The sequence below is a fragment of the Varanus komodoensis genome, unplaced genomic scaffold, assembly GCF_004798865.1.
Source record: "Varanus komodoensis strain SLA01 unplaced genomic scaffold, ASM479886v1 scaffold20_1, whole genome shotgun sequence".
NCBI classification, from domain to species: Eukaryota; Metazoa; Chordata; class Lepidosauria; order Squamata; family Varanidae; genus Varanus; species Varanus komodoensis.
The window spans coordinates 19,038,097-19,057,042 of record NW_025335587.1 but is presented as its reverse complement, the minus strand read 5'-3'; the positions used below and the strand labels follow the sequence as shown (position 1 = coordinate 19,057,042).

Genomic DNA, 18,946 nt, shown 5'->3' with positions numbered 1-18,946 from the left:
GCATTTTTGATCCCTCTGGTAAATGAACAATTCTGAAATAGAAATACATGTGCCACCACCTTCTTAAAATTTGTGATAAAGGACTGAAGCATGTAGAAATAGGAACTTTTCTCAAAACATAGACAATTTAAGTGTGTCTATGTGTGTCCTTTCTTATCTAGGATAACTGCATCCCAACTTTTTTGGGTGAGTTTTAACAAGGTAGTTATCCAAATCCTTTTATTACATGCTATGTACATCCATCTCTCTTACCAAGAACATCATATCAAGAGTAATTTAGAAAGTTAAAAAAAATCCAGTCTATTTTGAAAATACTGATGCTTAATACCTCTTTGGGTTTAAAATCTTATAAAACTGGCATTTGTAAGCAGGCTTGGCAGAAGGTTTTTAGAACTAGATCAGGAAAACAATCCTAGGTTTATAAAATTGCCAATGTCACAATATCCCCCATGCCTTGTGAAATGGTTTTGGCAAAACAAGAACTGAAAATAAAATTCTAAGATGTAGCTTGGTAGTGCGAGCAACACAGGGAAACTTCTTGTGAAATCCTGTCACAGGAGGAAATATTTTTGTAGTTCACTTCTCCTTTATTTCTCTTGCTTGTCTTTCTCACCTCTCCCTCTTGCAAGGCGCTTGTCCCAGTCCACTATGGGCTGTTGTGTGTGTGTTCCCCCTTCCATACCTGGCTGTGCCATGTGATAGAAGATTCCCCACATCTGGCTGCAGTGGCCATGCCAACCGCTGTGGTCCCACTCTGGGGACTTGTAAGTCCCAAGACCCTCTGTTCTTCTCCCCATGTAATTTGGAAGAGGGCTTGCCCTTTTCCATCACCCTTATAAAAACCCTTGCTCACATTGCTGTGCACCTCACTGCCCAATCTTAAGCAATGCTCCCAAAAGTATTTAACCCAATTTCATGATTTCTGGGTTAAATTCTGGTGAGTGGGGAGTCCAGTTGTCTGTCTCGAGCCTTTTTCTTTCTGCATCCAACAATTCCTTCCCTTGGATCACAGGCCTTATTCTTTTTCTTATTCGCATTTATCGGGCAGTTAGAATTGGCTGCCCCTGCTGATTTAATAACTTCTGGTAGCAGCTGCATGATTGCAAACATGAGCTTGCACAATCACTCGTAAACATGGCCATCTTCGGTGGAATGCCTTCTAAGAAAGCCACTTCTCCATATGACCATTTAATCAGCCTCACCCTTGCCTGGGTACAGAATAGCAATTGTAGGCACATCTGGCCATCCCCCACCCCAAAAAAGCCCCACAGTACCAGCATCATTTAGATGTTGTGGTGCAGCATCATTTAGAATAGTGCTGGGCCCACGCAGGATCCGGCCCATGGATTTACACAGATCCACGCAAAGATAGATGTCGAAAACTTTCAGTCAGAGGGGCTGTTGGGGTGGTGTTACCTGTTACATCCATTTATCCCCAGCTTTCTACCCAAGTTCTGCTTCAGCTAAATTTCTCCCTGTCAGCCCAGTTCACACCACTTGACTCTCCACACTTGGTTCATATTCAGAAGTTGCTTATGAAATGAACAAAACATCCCACAGCCTCAACTGTCAGCACTCTAGAGTTAAAAGGCATGAATCTAGCCGAATAAACAACTTGGAGATTATGTATTTGCTTGTGCAGGTACAAAACGGTGAAAGATTTGGTCCCTAATTATGGAAATTCAACAGTATTCCATTCTAGCGTCTTTAGATAAGAAGTAGAAGTCTGGGTCACAGTAAAGCCCATTGGCAACCTGGTCTTTTCTGTAAAAATACTACTGATAATAATATATGTATGTGTGGGTGAGTTAAAACTGTTAATTTTCAAAACTGTTGCAGCTATTTTAAGAAGGGTGGGGTTCAGTTTATGAAACACCAGGCTGTTTTTGCATTTGTAAATCTAATTAAACAAAGCAGACTTTATTTAATTTTATTCTCCCTCTCACCAACCTGTGGACAGAATTTCCATATTGACCTGGGTTCAGTTATCAAACTTACAGCTTTTGTGGTGATTTTTATCTCCCGTGTTAGTAAAAGAAACAGTGCTCTGAACATACACCAGATTTCCTTCCAGAGCTCTAGTAGAAAGATATGGTCAGGAAGAAAATTTTGAGCTTTATGTGCCAGATTTAATAAACAAGATTTGTTTATTAAAAACAAAATATTTCTGCTTTTCTGTTTCTGTTAAAATGTAAAGTATGCTGAATTGCTTATTTCACAAGTGAGATCAGTTCCTTTTTTTAAAAAAGTAACATTGAGAGTTCTGATTTGTGTAAAAAAAATCAATATTTTTGTTACATTTCTCTAATGTCTAATCATTGAAATTCTGTCTTCTGTTTGCAACAGTTAAAACAATAAAATACAATAACAAGATAAACATAACATAGAAATTTATATCTGGAGTACAAAACCAGTGTAGGCAGTATGGGTGGATTAAAAATAACAGCCAGTTGTGTTTCCATGAGCCCCTTCCTCATTAAGAACTATAAAGATCAGGACTTCTCAAAATAATGTTTTGTTGAAATTAACACGAGAAAACATTTTGCCATCAGCTTGCATTTAAATCAGAGCTTTCTCTTCAATTCCTCACATCTCAAGTGGCCTTGAGGGACAAAGAACATTTTAAAGAGATCTTCTGTGGACTGGGATGTGGTATGAACCATGCATGATTTTGGGGGATCCAGGTTTCAGTCCCCATTCCGCCAGGGAGCTTCCTGGGTGACTTCGGGCCAGTCGCTCACCCTCAGCCTGGCCAACCTCACAGGGTGATTGTCACAAGGATAAAATGGAGCGGAGGCGCTGGACCTCATAAAGCACCTTGTGTTCCTTGCAAGTCAAGAAAGGCAGGGAGTCAATTTAGTGTAACAGCCACAGTTGTATTTGTGATGTGCTGTCAAGTTATCTCCAACGTATGGTAACCCTACGAATGGAAGCCCTGCCCAGCCCTTGCAAATTCAAAGCTATGGCTTCCTTTATGGAATGAACCCATCTCCTATTTGATCTTAGTTTTCTTCTTTTGCCTTCAGCTTTCCTGAGCATGACTGTCTTCTCCAGGGAGTTTTGCTTTTTCACGACATGCCCAGGGAAGGCAGCCTCAGTTCTTGCTTCCCGGGAAAGCTCTGCCTTGATTTAATCCAGGATCTACTTTTTTTTGTTGTTTTTCTCTCAGTCGAGGGTATTCCCAAAGCTGCCTTCCACTGTCATGTTTCAAATGCATCAATTTTCTACCTGTTAGCTTTAATAATCGATATGAACCTCAAATTAATGGAATACTCTGATTTTTGTATTCACAAGCAATGAATCAATATTGCTTGTAGGAGGGGAAAACACACACACCCATAAAAAAGGGATAATGATCAACAAAGTGTGTTCATGATGAAATTTTAAATGTTGAGTTGAATTACATCATTTACTTATTTTAACCTTAAAAGAATAAAATCCAAAAAAATGAAGAGGAAAACACAAAAATGTATACATTTCAATTAAACAATTTTTATTGTTTTACAATAAAACCTTGTAAACATTACAATAAAACAATAAAACGTTTCAATAAAACAATTCCTTCAATTTTAAGGACTCCTGCTTAAAATTGAGGAATAGCATTAATTGCTTAAAGCTCAGTAGAGCAGTTAGTTTCTACCAGCCATCCAAAAGCCAAAAACCTGAGATACAGTAAAAAGTTAAAGTAAAATTTGTGGCAATTCCTTATTGCCACATTACTTTAAAGAAAAGCTGTTCTACTTGATTTGCATATTTGTAGTGACTTTAAATAGCTTTAAATCTTTGCCATAATTTTTGTTGAAAATGTGTTTGGTCCCATTTCTGCATGGTCCATTTAAACTCATTTTTACACTTAAAAAAGGGAAGATTCCTTTTTTACATCTCACTTACCATGTTTGTATGTTTAACATGTTTATTTAAGATTTAAGAATTCAGATTTATGGACAAGAAAGCTCATGTATCTTAATGCAAATATATTTAGTGGGGCACATGAAGGTAGATTTAGAAAATATTTCCTCTTGGAGAAATGAGATAAATTTGCCTAAATTATAGAGGTTTGCTCTTTAACATAAGCTTGTCAGGACTCGTCAGCAACAAATGGCACATTTTGGTGATGAAAGACTTCGCTGATGAAAGACTTAGAAATTAATAAGAATTGGGCCCCTGTGATTTTTAGGGGTGTCACCTCTGGGTGCTGTTCTCACTTGGTTGGTTGTTACAGAATTTCCCAAAAGTTAAATTCTGGTGAGGATCTGGTGACACCCTCACAAAAGGCTGGTTCGTGCTACAAGCTTTGGGCCGCAGCCCTGCTCTGTCCTCGCCAATATGGCACACCCTCCCAGCCATGTTCTCTAGCAAGGATGTGCATAAGCACACTGCCTGTGCTAGCAGGGGCACCCCATTGCCCTCGAGACCTTCCCGTTGCTCCCTCGCGGATTTGTCCAGTCTCCTTTTAAAGCCATCCGAGTCGGTGGCTGTCACTCAGGGAACTGCCCCCCACTCAGGACTTCAGGTTGTTCCAGCACGCCGGATGTCTGGTTCACCAAACATGTCAGCTTTCCTAGACCGCCTCTCTCGAGAAAAGCTTTCTAATGAATCTCGCTTGCACAATGCAGGGTGGGGAGAAGGAGGTGTGAAAGAGGCCCGGAGACTCGGCAAGTCGCTTCCAGCTGGTAGCGGTGCTTGCGTGGGTGCACGCGCTCCCATTTTCTCCAGTTTCAGTCACTGAACTTGTCGTTTTCCTTTGCTCATAGGATTTTGCATCCCGTGCTAAGCTGGCTGTCCAGAACCTTGTGCAGAAAGTTGGATTCTTCGGTATCCTGGCGTGTGCTTCAGTAAGTATTCTCCTACAAGCAAATTGACTGGATCCCCTTCGACTCTCCCTTTGCTCTTCCGGGGGCCAGGGAGACATAAGTGTGTTCTTGTTATTATGATCCCATATTTCAGGATACTCCTTCTGTCCAGCTTTTCACACAGATAGGCCCTCCTGAAATGGTTCATGCCAGTTCAGAGCGATAGGAAGGGAGCTGGGGGCAGGTGTGGAAATTAAACAGATTAACTCACTTCACTTGAAGGTTTTAAGCTCTGACTTTTTTAGACTATTGTGTCATGCTTTCCTGGCCTGGCAGCTTCCAGAAGTTTTGGCGGTCTCTCCGCCCACTCCTGAGTTGGCCTTGGTGGTGACCATCGGAGCCGAAGTCTGAAATGTCTCCGGACTGAGAGACGTTGGCCTCGGCGTCTCGGCCAGTGGTGTCCCTCTTGAAAACTCTGTGTTTGGCACGAGCTTCCCTGGTCAGTATGGGAGCCACTACCAGGACCGAGAGGAGCAGTGCTTCCCCCATCAGAGCCCTGCTCTCATGCAGAAGGCCCCAGCGCAGCCTCAGGCATCTCCAGGCGGGGCTGGAAAATTCCTGCCCCAACCCTGCCAGTCTGTGCAAATCAGCCGGTCGCAAAAAGCCGACCGCTGGATGTCTTGAAATTCTGCTCTCAGCTGTCCTGGCCCACGGCGGTGCTGACAGAGGCCTATGCAATCCGAAGCATGAGCTGGGCAATGTGGAGATGAAGGCATTCCCCTGCCCACCCCATGCCACTGGACCCCAGTGTGAAGCCGCTTCGTAACCGTGGATGGCGGCAGACGTGGGAGAGAGGAAACAAAGGTGGTCCCCACACGGTGCTGAGATGAACGCTGAGGAATGAATTTGCAGGGCCTGGAATTCAGGATTCTCTTGGCCAGTGCCCCCTGCGCCCCATCTCTCTGTCGCCTCCCTCCCGGCCCGGTCGTAGTCCCATGTGCCAGTGCAGACAGACACAAGCCCGACAACACCCTGCATTCCCAGCCAGCCCAGTTTCCTTTGGGCGTGCTGGGTTCGTCAGACATTTTCTGCCTCAGCAAACGTCAGATTGCCCAGTTCTTAAATAACTGTATTCTTATTTGTAACCTGTGTTCTTAGTGTGGAGGGATCCTTTTAAGGATGCCATGATAAATAGGGCAGAAATAGAGAAGCTTTGCTCTGCCTGGAGCTGGTGTGACTTCAGCTCCCACCAGTGTTCAGCATTAGTGGCTGGAGTGGGTATGAACTGGAGTCCAACAGCGCCTAGGCCTTCCCTTGGTCTCCCAGCTGGCCAAACTCATTTATTCCACCTTCTTTCTTTCCTGCAAGAATTCACAGCTTACATCATCTTCTCCTCTGCATCTTATCCTCACAGCAGCCCTGTGAGGTGGGCAAGGCTGAGGGTCCAGGACTGACTGAGTTGCCCGGTGAGCTTTCTGGCTGAGCAGGGCCTCGAACCCAGGTTCCCCAAGTCCCAGTCCAGCACTGGCTGTCTTTTGCCCCTCTGTAGGGCTGTTATGCCCTTGCCCTGTCATCCAACTGCCAGGGTAAACTTGCACGACTTTGGCGCAGAGTTTCAGAAGGGAGAAATTGAAAACAGACTTTCAGACATACAAGAATAAAAGGTTCTTTGAGAAAAGTTCGTTAGTCCCCCGTGCTCTCCTCTGAGCCCTGCTCCAAGCACGGCTCTGCATCGCCGAACTCCTCCTGAGCTGCTCAGCTTAGCTAAACCTTCACAGCGTTTCTTTTTCTGGGTCTGAGTCACCATGTTGCAGTCAGCGCTGTTGAGCCATCCCTGAATAAACTGACCTGAAGCACCGTGCAGGCTAACTGGAAATCACACGGCAAGAAGGGAGCTGTCAGTCTGTCTGTGGGCACCTCTGGCTTTGCCTTTCCCTTGCTTCACGTATCAATACTCAGATAATCAGTTTAGTCGAGGGGTGCTTTGGTCCCTCTTCTCCCGACACATGCCCTGGCACCATGCCGGACGGGCCGGCCCGCCATTGGCTGAAACGGGGTTGGAAGTGGAGGGTTTCTTTCCTCTTGCTGATGTTCTCAAGCTGTGCCACCGAACAGGGCTCAGCGCCTCCCCTTGCCCAATAGCCGCCTCTGCGTTTGTGTGGTTCCCGTCTTCTCCCCCGCCCCACTTCTCAAGGACGGAAGTCCCACTCCTAGCACTTCACGACCAGCAGTAAGAGCTGCATGTCGAGTCGGGAAACCCCCAGCACCCCCCAGCCAGCCGGACTGGGGCTCCTGGAAGCTTTCCCAGAAAGGGAGCTCGGCCCTGAACGAGGGCGCCAGGAGAGCCCTGCGGAAGGGGCCCTGTGTCTGAAGGCAGGCTCTTTGGCCGTGCCGGTCTCAGGATCAGGACCCCCAAGGGCGCAGAGCCGCCCCAGCAGCCGCCGCCACGCAGGGAGGTGTGAGCGGGTGGCCGACGGAGGTGGGCTCGCCGGGGACTGGGCTGCAGGCTTGGCCCCCACGGTGCGCCGTGTTGCATGTGTGGGTCAGGGTTGCGCGCTCTTCCTGGACTGGAGAGGCGGCAGTGACGCATTCACCGGTCGAGTGTGCGTCATGCCGAGCCACAGGTGGCTGCAAAGTGCGTTATCGGGCTGTTGGTGCGCGACCCGCCCCCAGAACGAACGGTGGGTCGTCAGGGGTGGTTCGTGGAGCGCTTCTTGGCGCGCCTGGGTTCCAGCAACATTTTGATGGCAGCCCACCGTTCCATGACACCCCGCAGTCGACCCTTGACTCTGGGTTGTCATGTTCTCTGAACCCACCCAGTGTGACGACATGGTGAGGGGGCCGGGCTGGGCTGGGACAGGGAGTCCCAACTTCTGCTGCTCTGCTCTGCCCTGCCGTGAAGCTTGCTGGGTAACTTGGGGCAGCCATCGGCTGTCAGCTTCAGCCTTGCCCACACGGGAGAATGAAACGAAGAGGAGGAAGGACAGTGCAAGCTGCCTTGGTGGAGGAAAAGAACAGGGCGCAAATATCTTGATCAGGGCAGCATATTTGCTCGTATCCGTGAAAGCTGGCACGAGCGGATCAGCTCTCTCTCTCAGCCTCTGCCTTTTCTGACAACTCGTAAGGGGCCACCGAGGCAAGCGAGGCCAACCTGGCCCGGGTAGCTTGGCAGCGCTGCCTCTTTGACCCTGAACCACCCTGCCCATCCTTAGCCACCTCGGAGGCGTTTCTTCTGCAGAAAGGGAGAATAAAACTCAGCCAGAATAAACCAGAGAGGGAAAACTGCAGGTGGAACGTGTGCCGCACCTTCTCGCTTGAGTTTGTCTGAGGACACCAGACGGGTCCAGCCCCTGCTTGCAGGTTGCGCTCCCCCTGTGCCCGTCGGGGGCCTTGCAGGACAAGCCACAGCGAAAGGGTGCGGTGCCCGAGATTTATCTGCAGAAGAGGTCAGGTAGTTTCTTTCACTCGCGGGGAACGTGATAAAACTTTTGCCCCATCGGTTGTGCAACTGCTGGTGTGTCTATGTTTTATTTTGAAAAAAAGCAATTTTGGTTTTGAGCATGACCCATCTTCCCTCTTGCGACACCCGAAGTTTAATCGCGAGAACATTTTGTGCTCCTTTTGTCCAATATGAGTAAACACTCCCCTGTTTCTCCTTCTCACTGGGTTTTGCTTTGAGCGGCACTGAATCCCACACTGTTTTCTGGTCTGCCCTCCACAGCACCTTTTTCCTTTTCAAAGAGCTCAAAGCAGCTTACATGATCTTGATCTGGGTCACTTTCTGTGACAGTGAGGCCTGGAAACTTTAAAAAGCGCAACACATTCCGTGCCCTGCCATGTAGATGTGGAGTAGTCCTGGAGGAATTTTGCTTTTCCTGGATTCCTGGTTAGCAGCTCTTTCTCACTGGAGGGCTACTTGAAAGAAATGCTGAAGAACGCAAGGAGAGCTTGTTTCCTTGCTCCCAAAGCGCTTCACTGCCAGGTGCCATGGCTAACCTCCTGGTGAGGCTGCTGTCCCATGGGTCCAGGGCTGTCTTTGCTTCTCTAAAGGAACATCTTTAATTTTTCAGCCAGTTTTCTGTCTCCTTTGAAGGTATAGGAAGACCTCCTGGCTGCTGCCCTGTTTCACGGAGCCATAAATGCCAAGCCATAAATGCCAGGCTTGTCATCCAACTCCGTTTGTTTCAGACGCAGTTCGCAAAGGATCGGTCTTGCAGACTGACTCACTGTGGGCCAGTGCACTTGCTGGGAACACTGTTTGATAGATGACTCTAACGCGGCTGTGGTTTGTGTGCATTTCTGATAGGAGACGTCAGTTGGCTGTTTCTAATCTGGGGATAAGAAGAGGGAATCGGGCAGGATCTGTTGTTCATCTGGGGCATTGTCTAGCTGAGGTCTCCCCGATATTTTGTTTTGTTTTGCTCGTAATTTATTTGCTGTGAGACTGACATTCTTGGCCGGGGGACTTTGACAATCAACAGGCACGCTCATCATTTCTCCCGCCGCAAGGGGTCAAGAATCTTAACAAGACCCTCGCTAAATCGGAGCAAAGTTCATCTACACTAGCCTTCCCCAGTCGGGTGCCTGAGCTGGCATGGGGATGATGGGAGCTTGAGGCCAGCACATCTGGAAGGCACCTGGTGAGGGAAGGTCAGTCTAGGTCAGCAATGATTGGTTTAAGTTACGAGCTGCCCTTTGACCAGGGTTGAGTCCCCGGGTGGCCATGACGCTCGCTCTCAGCCTAGCGGACCTCACAGAGTCATTGTGAGAATAAAATGCAGAGGAGGAAGTCTTTGTAAGCCACCTTGGTCCCTTTCACTAAAAAAGGCAGGATATGAGTACAGTAAAAATGAAAAACACTGCTGCCAATACTCATATTAAAAACGATGAAAGGTACAGCTTTAAAGGCCTTGGAGAATACAAAGTGTTTTCCTGGCACCAGAAAGTCAAGTAAGTATATACCAGGTTGTCCCCTCCAGAGAGTTTAGGGTCCACCACAGAAAAGACCCGTTTTTCCAAGCTTCTTGGCCTTCCTCTCCTCCTCCAGTTTTTTCTATCCTTCTTGAGGTTCTAGCAATCTTGTGTCTCACCTCTCCTTTTCGTTTTCTCCCACTCTCCCTTTTTCAGATTCCGAACCCCCTCTTTGACCTGGCAGGAATAACATGCGGGCACTTCCTTGTTCCTTTTTGGACTTTCTTCGGCGCCACCCTGATTGGAAAAGCAATAATCAAGATGCACATACAGGTAACCCTCGTCTGCCACCTTTCCCAAAGCGCCACGTGTGTCTGGGGGGCCTTTTCTTCACCAGCACAAGTTCTTGCGGGTGATCTGGCCTCAAGCAGGGCTCTGATCCTGATGAATCACCACGTCCTGGCAGGCAGCAGTTCTTGCCCTGGCAGGCTTGACTGCAGCTCACAGCTTTCTCATGGGTGGCAGCAGCTGCGTTGAAGCTGAGCACCGATTGGAATGTGCTCGTGTCATCTTCTACCAGGCATATAGTCTGTTCTCCCCCTGCTTTCTCTTATTGGGAGCAGGGCTGGCATAATGGCCAAACGCAGCCCATGTTCCCTGGTGTGAATCGGCAAAGCAGCTCAACTCACACGCACACGCCTGCTTTTCCTTCTGCAAACTGGGGGATAGAAGTCACAGATTACTTTAGAGGGTCGTCGGAAGAATCGCAGTAAAGGAACGTTTTGGAGAAGTGAAGCGGGCCCTATATGTGTTAGCAGACAACGGTACAGATTATCAGACTGCCAATGCCTTCTGAGAACTTGGCCTTCCTGAAGCGGGTGGTATACAAATGCTTTGGATCACAGCTTCCGCAATTCCTGGCTGCTGGCCAAGATGGCCGGGACAGATGGGTGTAGCTTGGCCTACCCTGGTGCTTGCCAAAAGGTTTTAGGCCTCAGCTCCTATCAGCCCTAGTCAGCAGGACCCTATGAGGCAAGACTGAGGGAACTGGGTCTCTTCAGCCTGGAGAAGAGCGGACTCCGAGGGGATCTGTTGGCCACATGTAGGTATGTGAGGTGGTGTCCCACAGAGGTGGGTAGAGCCCTGTTCTCCCCTGCAGAGGAGGGCAGGACACACTCCAACAGAGCCAAGCTCAGCAAACCAAGGTTCAATTTGGATGCCAGGAAGCACTTCCTGACAGTTAGGACTCCGAGGGTATGGAATGGGCTTCCACGGGAGGTGGTTGAGGCCCCATCGGTGCAGGTGTTCAAGGATAGGCTGGACGTCCACATGGTGGGCATGTTGTGAGTGGAGCCGGCTAGAGCTGGGGGTCAGACTAGATGGTCCAGGAGACCCCTTCTGATTCACTCTGTTTCTATAAATCCTGGGAGCTGCTGTCCAAACTATATGAAGGGGTGCAAGATGGAGAAGGCAGGTTTAATCAATATGTAACATAGAAACATAGAAAACAGAGCGAGTCAGAAGGGACCTCCTGGGCCATCTAGTCTGACCTCCGGTACCAGCCGGCTCCGCTCACGACACGCCCACCATTCCTATGGATGAGGCCTGGGCAGAAGCTGCATTCAATGTGTGGGTGGGAGGGGAGGCGGGGAACTGGCTTGCTAATCTAAAATTAGCAAGCCAGCTCTGTGGCTACGGAAAGAGCGGCCGCGTCCAAGCCCTTACTTTCGCATCCAGAAGTGCACAGCATCATGTCAAAGAGAATGGCAGATTGTGTGCGAGAGAGAGCGAGAGCCGTCCTGGCAAGCTGTCCTGGTTTTTCACACAGTTCAAAGACAACACCTCCAAGAAGGTTATAAGACGAGTTGAAATTGGGTTCAGAATTAGACTAGCGATAATTTCTATTTACAGACAATTTAAATGTTCCCCTCCCCTTTACCCAAATGGAGAAAGAGTGTGCACAGTCATATTGAACCTACATTTTTATCTGCATGTTTCTGCCTTCCCCGTACAATTCTGAAAGTTCTCTTCATCATAAAAATCTACTCTGCAAATCATTATTTTTTCTCATCGGTTGGTTGTATTTACATATTTTGCTTTCTGTGCAAACTTGATAATGCAACACCTATATTAACGGTGTTAGATTCCCTTTTTTAGTGTTAATATTTTACTCTTACTGGTGTTAGGTGAGTTGTAATCAGTTAAAGGAAGGTGCCACAACACTCATTTAAATAAAATAAATATGGCTTTTTTAACTGATGTAGAAAAAAGCTGTCAGAAATTTCAGGTGTATATGAACCTGCTGCATGGGAAAAATGCCACGGTGCCATCTTATGGGCAGAGAAAAGGCCTACGACTCCCAGCATGCATTAAAATCTCCTTCGAACTCACTTGCTGATTGATTGGTTGTCACATCCTTCCTTATTTCCTCCAAAGAACCTCTTCTCCGTCTTATCCTCATACTAACCCTGTGAGGTAGATGAGGTTGAGAGCCACTGCCTGGCCCAAGTCCCCCCATAAAGCTGGATAGGTTTCCCACCACGACCACTACCATAGCCCTTTCCCAAGATCCTCCGTCCCGTTCCCCTCGCCCTCTTCTCAGTTTCCCGTGTTTCTCCCACTCTGCCTCCCCAGTGGTCCCTCCACATTTCATGGCCACTGGGCAAGCTTGAAACTTACTCGGGTGGGAGTCACCCCATAGGTTTCCCTTCGGGCTTTCCCTAACCCCATCCTGGAATGCCGTCTCTACCCTCCTCCTCCTGGTGCTAAGGTCAAGGGTTTTCTCTACATCCTCATCCCTGTCACTATGTGAAAGGCTTTTGTTTTCAGTGCATTTCTTTGTATAAAATCACCCTATCTTTATATATGCCTAGTTCTATGTCACCTATTATATTTTTAGGGGTGTAACCTTTGTACACTACCCAGAAAGCTGTGGCTAATATAAAAATAGAATGCATGAATAAGGGAATTAATGCCTTTTCCTCCTCCGACAATCTTTGGGGTCCTACTTCTGCAAAGTCTGCCTCTTGCACAAGGGTGGCGCCAATTTTACTATATCAGGATTCACACTGAGTTCCATTTATGTAGAAAAATAGATGGGTGTAGGATAGCTCAACTTGTGTAGGCATCCCTGAGGGTAAGCAAACCGAAGAATCAGCGCTCTGCTGAGCTAAACTTTGGAGAACATGCTGTTCGGTAGTTGTTGTTGTTTGAGAATGTTATTTATAATGTTCTACACCCACATGTGGTTTGGTGACTGTTTAACGTTGGGTGAATCCTGCATGTGTCAGAAAAGTGGACATGTTCCTCCCATAGCCAGTTCGGACCAATTCTTAGTCTCTCTTTCTCCCAGCATGCTGTAAGTCAGTATCCTAAACTCGTCTCCCGTGTTGGTGTGTCCGTTTCTAACAGAGCGATAGGAAATAGGGTCAGCCTAGGTTTACCGTGAAATCCCCAACCCTCCGTGCCAAACAGGAAGCCACTGGACTCGGCCCAAAAGCTCTTGTTACTGCTGCATGCAATTCTCCTTTTACTCTGCACCACTACGACGGGTCTTAGGTGCTAACGGCAAACCCATTCTCCAGGGGGATCCTGTGTGTAGCCGAAACAGCCCTGTCCGTGTGGAAAGCAGAGCTGGGGAATCCCACAATTTGGAGAAGTACCGAAACATTTTGTCTGTGGGGAGAGAATCCCCTGGGTGCTTGTGGGGAGAACACCTGGAAGCAGCCCCGTGAAGGCAGAGGGCGGACTGTTGGGGAGGGTGGAGAATGCCAGCCTGGAAGGCATGGCCCGTGGAACGGAGTATCCTGTGAAAGGGCGTGCCATGGCGGATGGGCTCCCCAAACAGCAGGACTTGGTTGCGGTATTTTCCTGCAGGTCCCATTTCCATGCAGGGGAGGAATTTTGCTTTGCACGAAGAGCCAATTTGCTAGTCAGAGCAGTGCTGACCTTACCAAGCAGCTTGCGGCTCAGTCACACGCCTAAGTCACACGCCGTGGTACTCGTTTGCCCCTGGCTTAATGAAGCTGCAGGGGGGAGGTGGAGGGACCAAACCAGGAGAAGGTCCAAACCACGGAATGCATTGCTCACCCTTGATTTATGGGGTCTGATCTTTTTGTGGTTGCATCTGTCGCTGAAACACTATTTTCCAATTTTTTTAAAAACTTGTTTTTCTCTTAATTCCTTGAGCAAAAAAGAGATGGAGCATTTAAAAAAACAAGCTCTTTGGACACAAGGATCTTCAGGTGGCAAAGCTGTCACTGGACTGTACCACTTCAGGCTGCAAGTGGGGTTTATATACTTCAGCATTATGTTTTTAAAAATTTCCTGTATTTAACCACGGAAGACAAAATGGCAGGGAACATGTTTTTGCCTGCTTGCCGATCCGCTAGTTGCCCTTGTTTCTTAGCATGCAGGGTATTTTTGCAAGCCTGTGAAATGGTATAGTCCAAGCATAGCTGTACCACACAGTGAGCTCTTTGAGTCTTTTCTTTCTCTGAGGCTGGACCTTCTAAAGACCTGCTAGATTTCTTTCCCTCAGAGTCTTGATTCCTGTGACTCCATGTATTTGGGGAAGGCAGGGCTATCCAGTAGCATTGCTTGCTGTCCATCAGGCTCCCTGCTTCTCTTAATTTTTATTCGATTTCTGAAGAGTTTCAAAACACTTCTTAGTATTAGCTGGGAGATGCACATGTTGCAGAGTGAAGTGTTGCCCACTGGGCCACCTTCGTTTGGGTTCAAAAGACTGGCCAGGTGGTTTCTTGCTCAGACCCTACTTCTGCCTTGTGCTTAAACCATTTCCTCTTAGTCTCTCCGGCTCGGTTTCTGGAAAACCAATGTGTTGTCAGGGGCTGGTGTCGGCCATTTTAAGAATGGGCAGCCTTCCCCATCAGCCATTTTGTGAGCGCTCCCACAATGCACCCTCAGAGTCCCAGAGGTGCCCGCCAACTCAGCAAGGCGGAGGCCCCTGAGGAGGAGCATTGTGCATCGGTTAGTCACTTGATGTAGAAGTATTATCTCTTCCCATCCTTTGACATTATGATCCGCATTTTTGAATGGCCATATTTGTTTATCTTAAAAGCATTTCACCCCACTCTTCAGTCAAAAAGGTTCCAAGGGCTCTAAAAACAGCAACAAAGCCCAGTCCCCTGCCTTCAGGCCGACAATCTAAAAAGGAAAAACGGGCGGGAGGAAGGAGGGAAACCCAAACCAGACACCAGCTCTCGAGGTTACAAACTCTCAACAATCTGCTCTGTTGGAAACAGCTCGGGCAGCCTGATGGAAAGGCAACTGCTGGCTGGCTTGTCAGCCATCGGGAGGGCTAAAGGCAACTGGTGTCTCAGCAGAGTTGCCCAGCTTCCCCTCTCCCTCTGCTGCAGCCTGACGGAATGGGCCGTGGCATCGAGAGCTTTACAGAAAAGGAGCAGGCGCTTGAGCTGTGACTGTTTTTTTCAGCAATGCTTGTGAGACTCGCATAATATTTAGGGTGGTCCAAACATCAGCAACGATATCAAGGCAAGGGAGAACCACCCAATGCATTGGGAAAGCGCTTCTTTCCACTGGATCACGGGCTGCAAGTGTTGCCTAGCTTGGGCTTCTGTTTGTGTGAGTATCTCCCATGACTAATGTTCTTGTTCTTGCAGAAACTTTTTGTGATCATCACATTCAGCAAGCACATAGTGGAACAGATGGTGTCCTTAATTGGGTGAGTAATCTCCTCATGGCCCCTCACATCTAAGGGTGTTGAAAGTGCCAGTGGTGTTCAGGGCCGCACGCAGGATGCCCCAGGGGCTCCGTGCTTAGCTTTGCTACCACCGAAAGAGAAGGTGGTTGGGGAGGGGAGGGGAGGGGATAACCCTGGATCAGAATGTCTGCACTTGTTTGGGGATGGTTCCTAAAAATATGTTCTGGATTTCCAAAGCAGTTTACAACTTCCAAAACACTGATGAAGATCTGTGAAGTCAAAGGGACTGGACAATCCCTCCCAAAAAAGCCCCTTGCTATTTTAGTTTCAGTGTCTTCCTTTTAACTTTTTGGCTTTTTTAGAACTGGTGGTGGGAATGGCACAAATGCCAGGAAATGGAGCAACTCTCAGGTGTTGGGGGAGAGGGATGAATAAAAGAGGAAGAGAGAAGGGTCTTTTGGGGTTCCCTGATTTAAGGCCAGATTCCTCCCATGACCCCCAGGTTCCGCAACCTCAGTCTAAACAAATCAGACCATGAAAAAGGAATGGGATGATTTACTTGGGTTTTCTTCCAAGTTGGTGCATCTAGAATTTCAGCCTGCCGACTGTAAACCCTGGACTTTGCTAGCCGATCGCTTGACAGTACAGATTATCGGCTTACAATCTAACATCCAATACTGGATTTGTTTTGCTATGCAGGCCTTAAGTAGCAAAACATGTTGATATTTGGATGTTAAGACCTGCAGAGTCTCCAGAAATGGCTGAAATACAAAATTGCTGTTCAGAAGTGACCCGATGCTCTGATTTGGAAAGTGTTAGAGATCTCCGTGGAGCCACCATGAGCAAAATAAAGATGCAGGTTGCATTACCAGCATGTTGTTCTATTAAAGGAATTTGCTCACTTTTCATGGAGAAACTTCCTCACCACCCCCACCCCCAGTGTCCATCTGTGTTAGGAAGTGATTCAGACTTGCTTTAAAAGTAAGGATTTATTGACTCTTATGGGCAGGAAATAGAGCAAGGCTGCTAGATAACGACCCTGCAATTATTGTTGTTTTAAAATAATCTCCGGGCTGTGTGTACCGTCTACATTGCGGAAGAGACAATAGCTTGCCCCCCGCCCCTTCCCAAACTGCAACTGAATGTCCAGCTTTGCAAATATGTTGGCCAGAGAGGCACTGCGGGTGGCCACACATGGAACCATACAGCACCGTCGGATTTTAGGCTGAAAAAGAATAACATGCACACTGTCCGATGTTTGGAAAACAATGCAAATTGCTTTCAAATTCCTCGTTATATCCCGACATGCCGTTTTGTCTCCAGGTAGCAAGGACATCATTCTGCTGGGCTCCCTGAGCCAGGTCCTTGGTTGCATGGCACCGGGAGAACATGGGATGCTCCTAAACTGGGGCCCAGTTTGCAAGCTGGTTTCCATGTTCTGCTCAAATCCACAGGTGGGCTTCGAAGAAGCTAAGTGTGGGAGTGTGTCAGGGGCAGTACTGGGTTCAGGGAATGTGTCTGGGTGCCCCAGTATGGCCCCTGTTGCTTTGGCAGCCCCTGGGTGAGGTCAACCCACTTCCTCACCAGCAACCCTTCTCATTCTGGGCCCGATCCACATCCATCCCAGAAGGCGAGGCGAGGAGAGACCTTGGCTGCCACTCCTCCTTGCAGCTGGTGAGGTGCTGGGTTTGGCCCACAGAGCAAAGGTTCTGCACCCGTGCTCTGAGCAGCATCGTGTGGCTTTCTCCGGACCTGTCGCTGACAGAACAAAGGCCTGATTTACACACTTGGCATTTTCTCAAGCGGGGCAAAGACGTCTTGTCTCAAGGATGCTTTTCAGGATTGGAATGTCTGGAAATGATCGCTTCTGGAACTATGTAAACTCAACATGAGTAGCATTATACAAAGAAGTCGGAGTGTCTGAAGTAACATTCTTGAATGCTTCAGTGCTGGAACAAATCTTTTTTGTTATAACTTCCGGAGCTTCCAAATGAATCTTTTGTCGTTGCTACCAAAAACAAGCAAAAAGTCAATCAGTCCACATTTATTAATGACCCGTCTCGACCGTCTGCTTACTCTCATCAGACAAAGCTAACGTTCGGCTGCGTGAGGTACATTTTGGTACACTGACCGAGACTGCTAGCTTATTCCCCCACAATTACTCATCAGCTTTTGAGAGAGTCATCCCCCCCTCCCCAAACAACCCTTTATATCACTTAGCATCTTTATGAAGCCTCAGCCGGATTCAGGGTTTAATAAGATGGGTGATGTCAGACTTCAGAAATGTTCCTCAGAGAGGGTAAGATTTCTGGAATGTCCCCGGACTTCAGGTTTTTTTTCACCTCTTCCAGTTCCATGTCTGACATTTCCTCATCCATTCTTCTCCTCAGCAGCATATTTAAAAAAAGTGTAACCACTACTAGAATCAGAATAACTTTGTCATTATTAGATGCAAAAAGCTAACGTGCCTTTTTTTGCAATGTGCTAACATTTGCCTGGTAGCCACTTCAGTTTTTGGTTGTAATTTTTAGGCCGTCTGGGCATGGTTTTATCTAAATGTAAACATCCGTCAGCCCTTCTGATGTCTGTCAGATTCTTCAGCATGTGTGCTTAATTCTTCGCTGCCCCGTGCTCTGCTCCCCGCTCACCCTTTGGAAATGTGGTCTTAAAAATGGCTTAAAGCAAATAAGTGTTTGTTAAATAGCTTTCATTAAACTGAAGCGTTGCCTAATGAAGGGCAGCTCAGGCTGCAGTGCAGGGCAGAACCTTTCAGGGCGGTGCTGCTTTCTTCCGATTTTATTCCTTTCAGGCATATAACCTAAATAAAGCTGTTTTTTTAGATTGATTCATCCATCTACCTATTAAAGTTGGCGATGGGTGAAAATGCTTTGGAGGCGAGTATTTCTGCATGCACAGGTCCCTGATGAAAAGAAAGGGATTTTCTGTCCTCCTGACTTCCTCGAGAAGTTGTTCTACACCCAATGATTGGTCTTTTCGTGGCAGTATTGTCTACACCGACTGTCTCTCTAGTGTTTCAGGTTCCCTCCAGCCCTGTTTGGTGGCTAGGCCTGGGGCTTTTCCCATGCAAAGCATGTGCTCTGCTAGCACCGAGCTGTGTGCCTTCCCTTTGCAAGAAACTCGGATTCTAGTCCTCATGATTCTGAACCAAAGGGCAGGATTAAATTAAGAGCACAGGAACCTGCCTTATCCCATCGGGCTGCTGGCTCATCTGACTGAGTATTATTGACACAGAGCCACAGTTAACCCTGAGGGTTTAGGCAGGACTCTTTTCTAACCTTACCTGGCATTGTTGGGGATGGAACTGGGGAACATAGAACATGTAGTCTTTCACGGAGCTACAGCTCCTCAGAACGTGGTACCTGGAAGTCACCCCTTCTGCAGCATGAGAGATTCATACTCTTTGTGCATGTATGGAATTAATTTAAGTTCCAGCGCCGGGGGGATTCTTGGTATCCTGCCCTCTGTTTAATATTGTAACTAGCCCTGACTAATGCCTTCTTGATATACATTTTGCTGTGTCCCAGTCTTGTGCAGCAGT

At 47.6% G+C, this 18,946-nt stretch overlaps 1 protein-coding gene across 2 annotated transcripts in view; it reads left to right on the top strand.

Moving 5' to 3' along the window:
* The window catches only part of VMP1 (vacuole membrane protein 1), a 76,662-nt gene that overhangs the window by 41,458 nt on the left and 16,258 nt on the right, over positions 1-18,946 (top strand). For both annotated transcript variants that reach the window (XM_044430141.1, XM_044430140.1), the window contains exons 8-10: positions 4,755-4,835; positions 9,921-10,037; positions 15,347-15,408. In XM_044430141.1, coding sequence (XP_044286076.1) covers positions 4,755-4,835; positions 9,921-10,037; positions 15,347-15,408 — 260 coding nt within the window. The remainder of the gene's footprint in view (positions 1-4,754; positions 4,836-9,920; positions 10,038-15,346; positions 15,409-18,946) is intronic.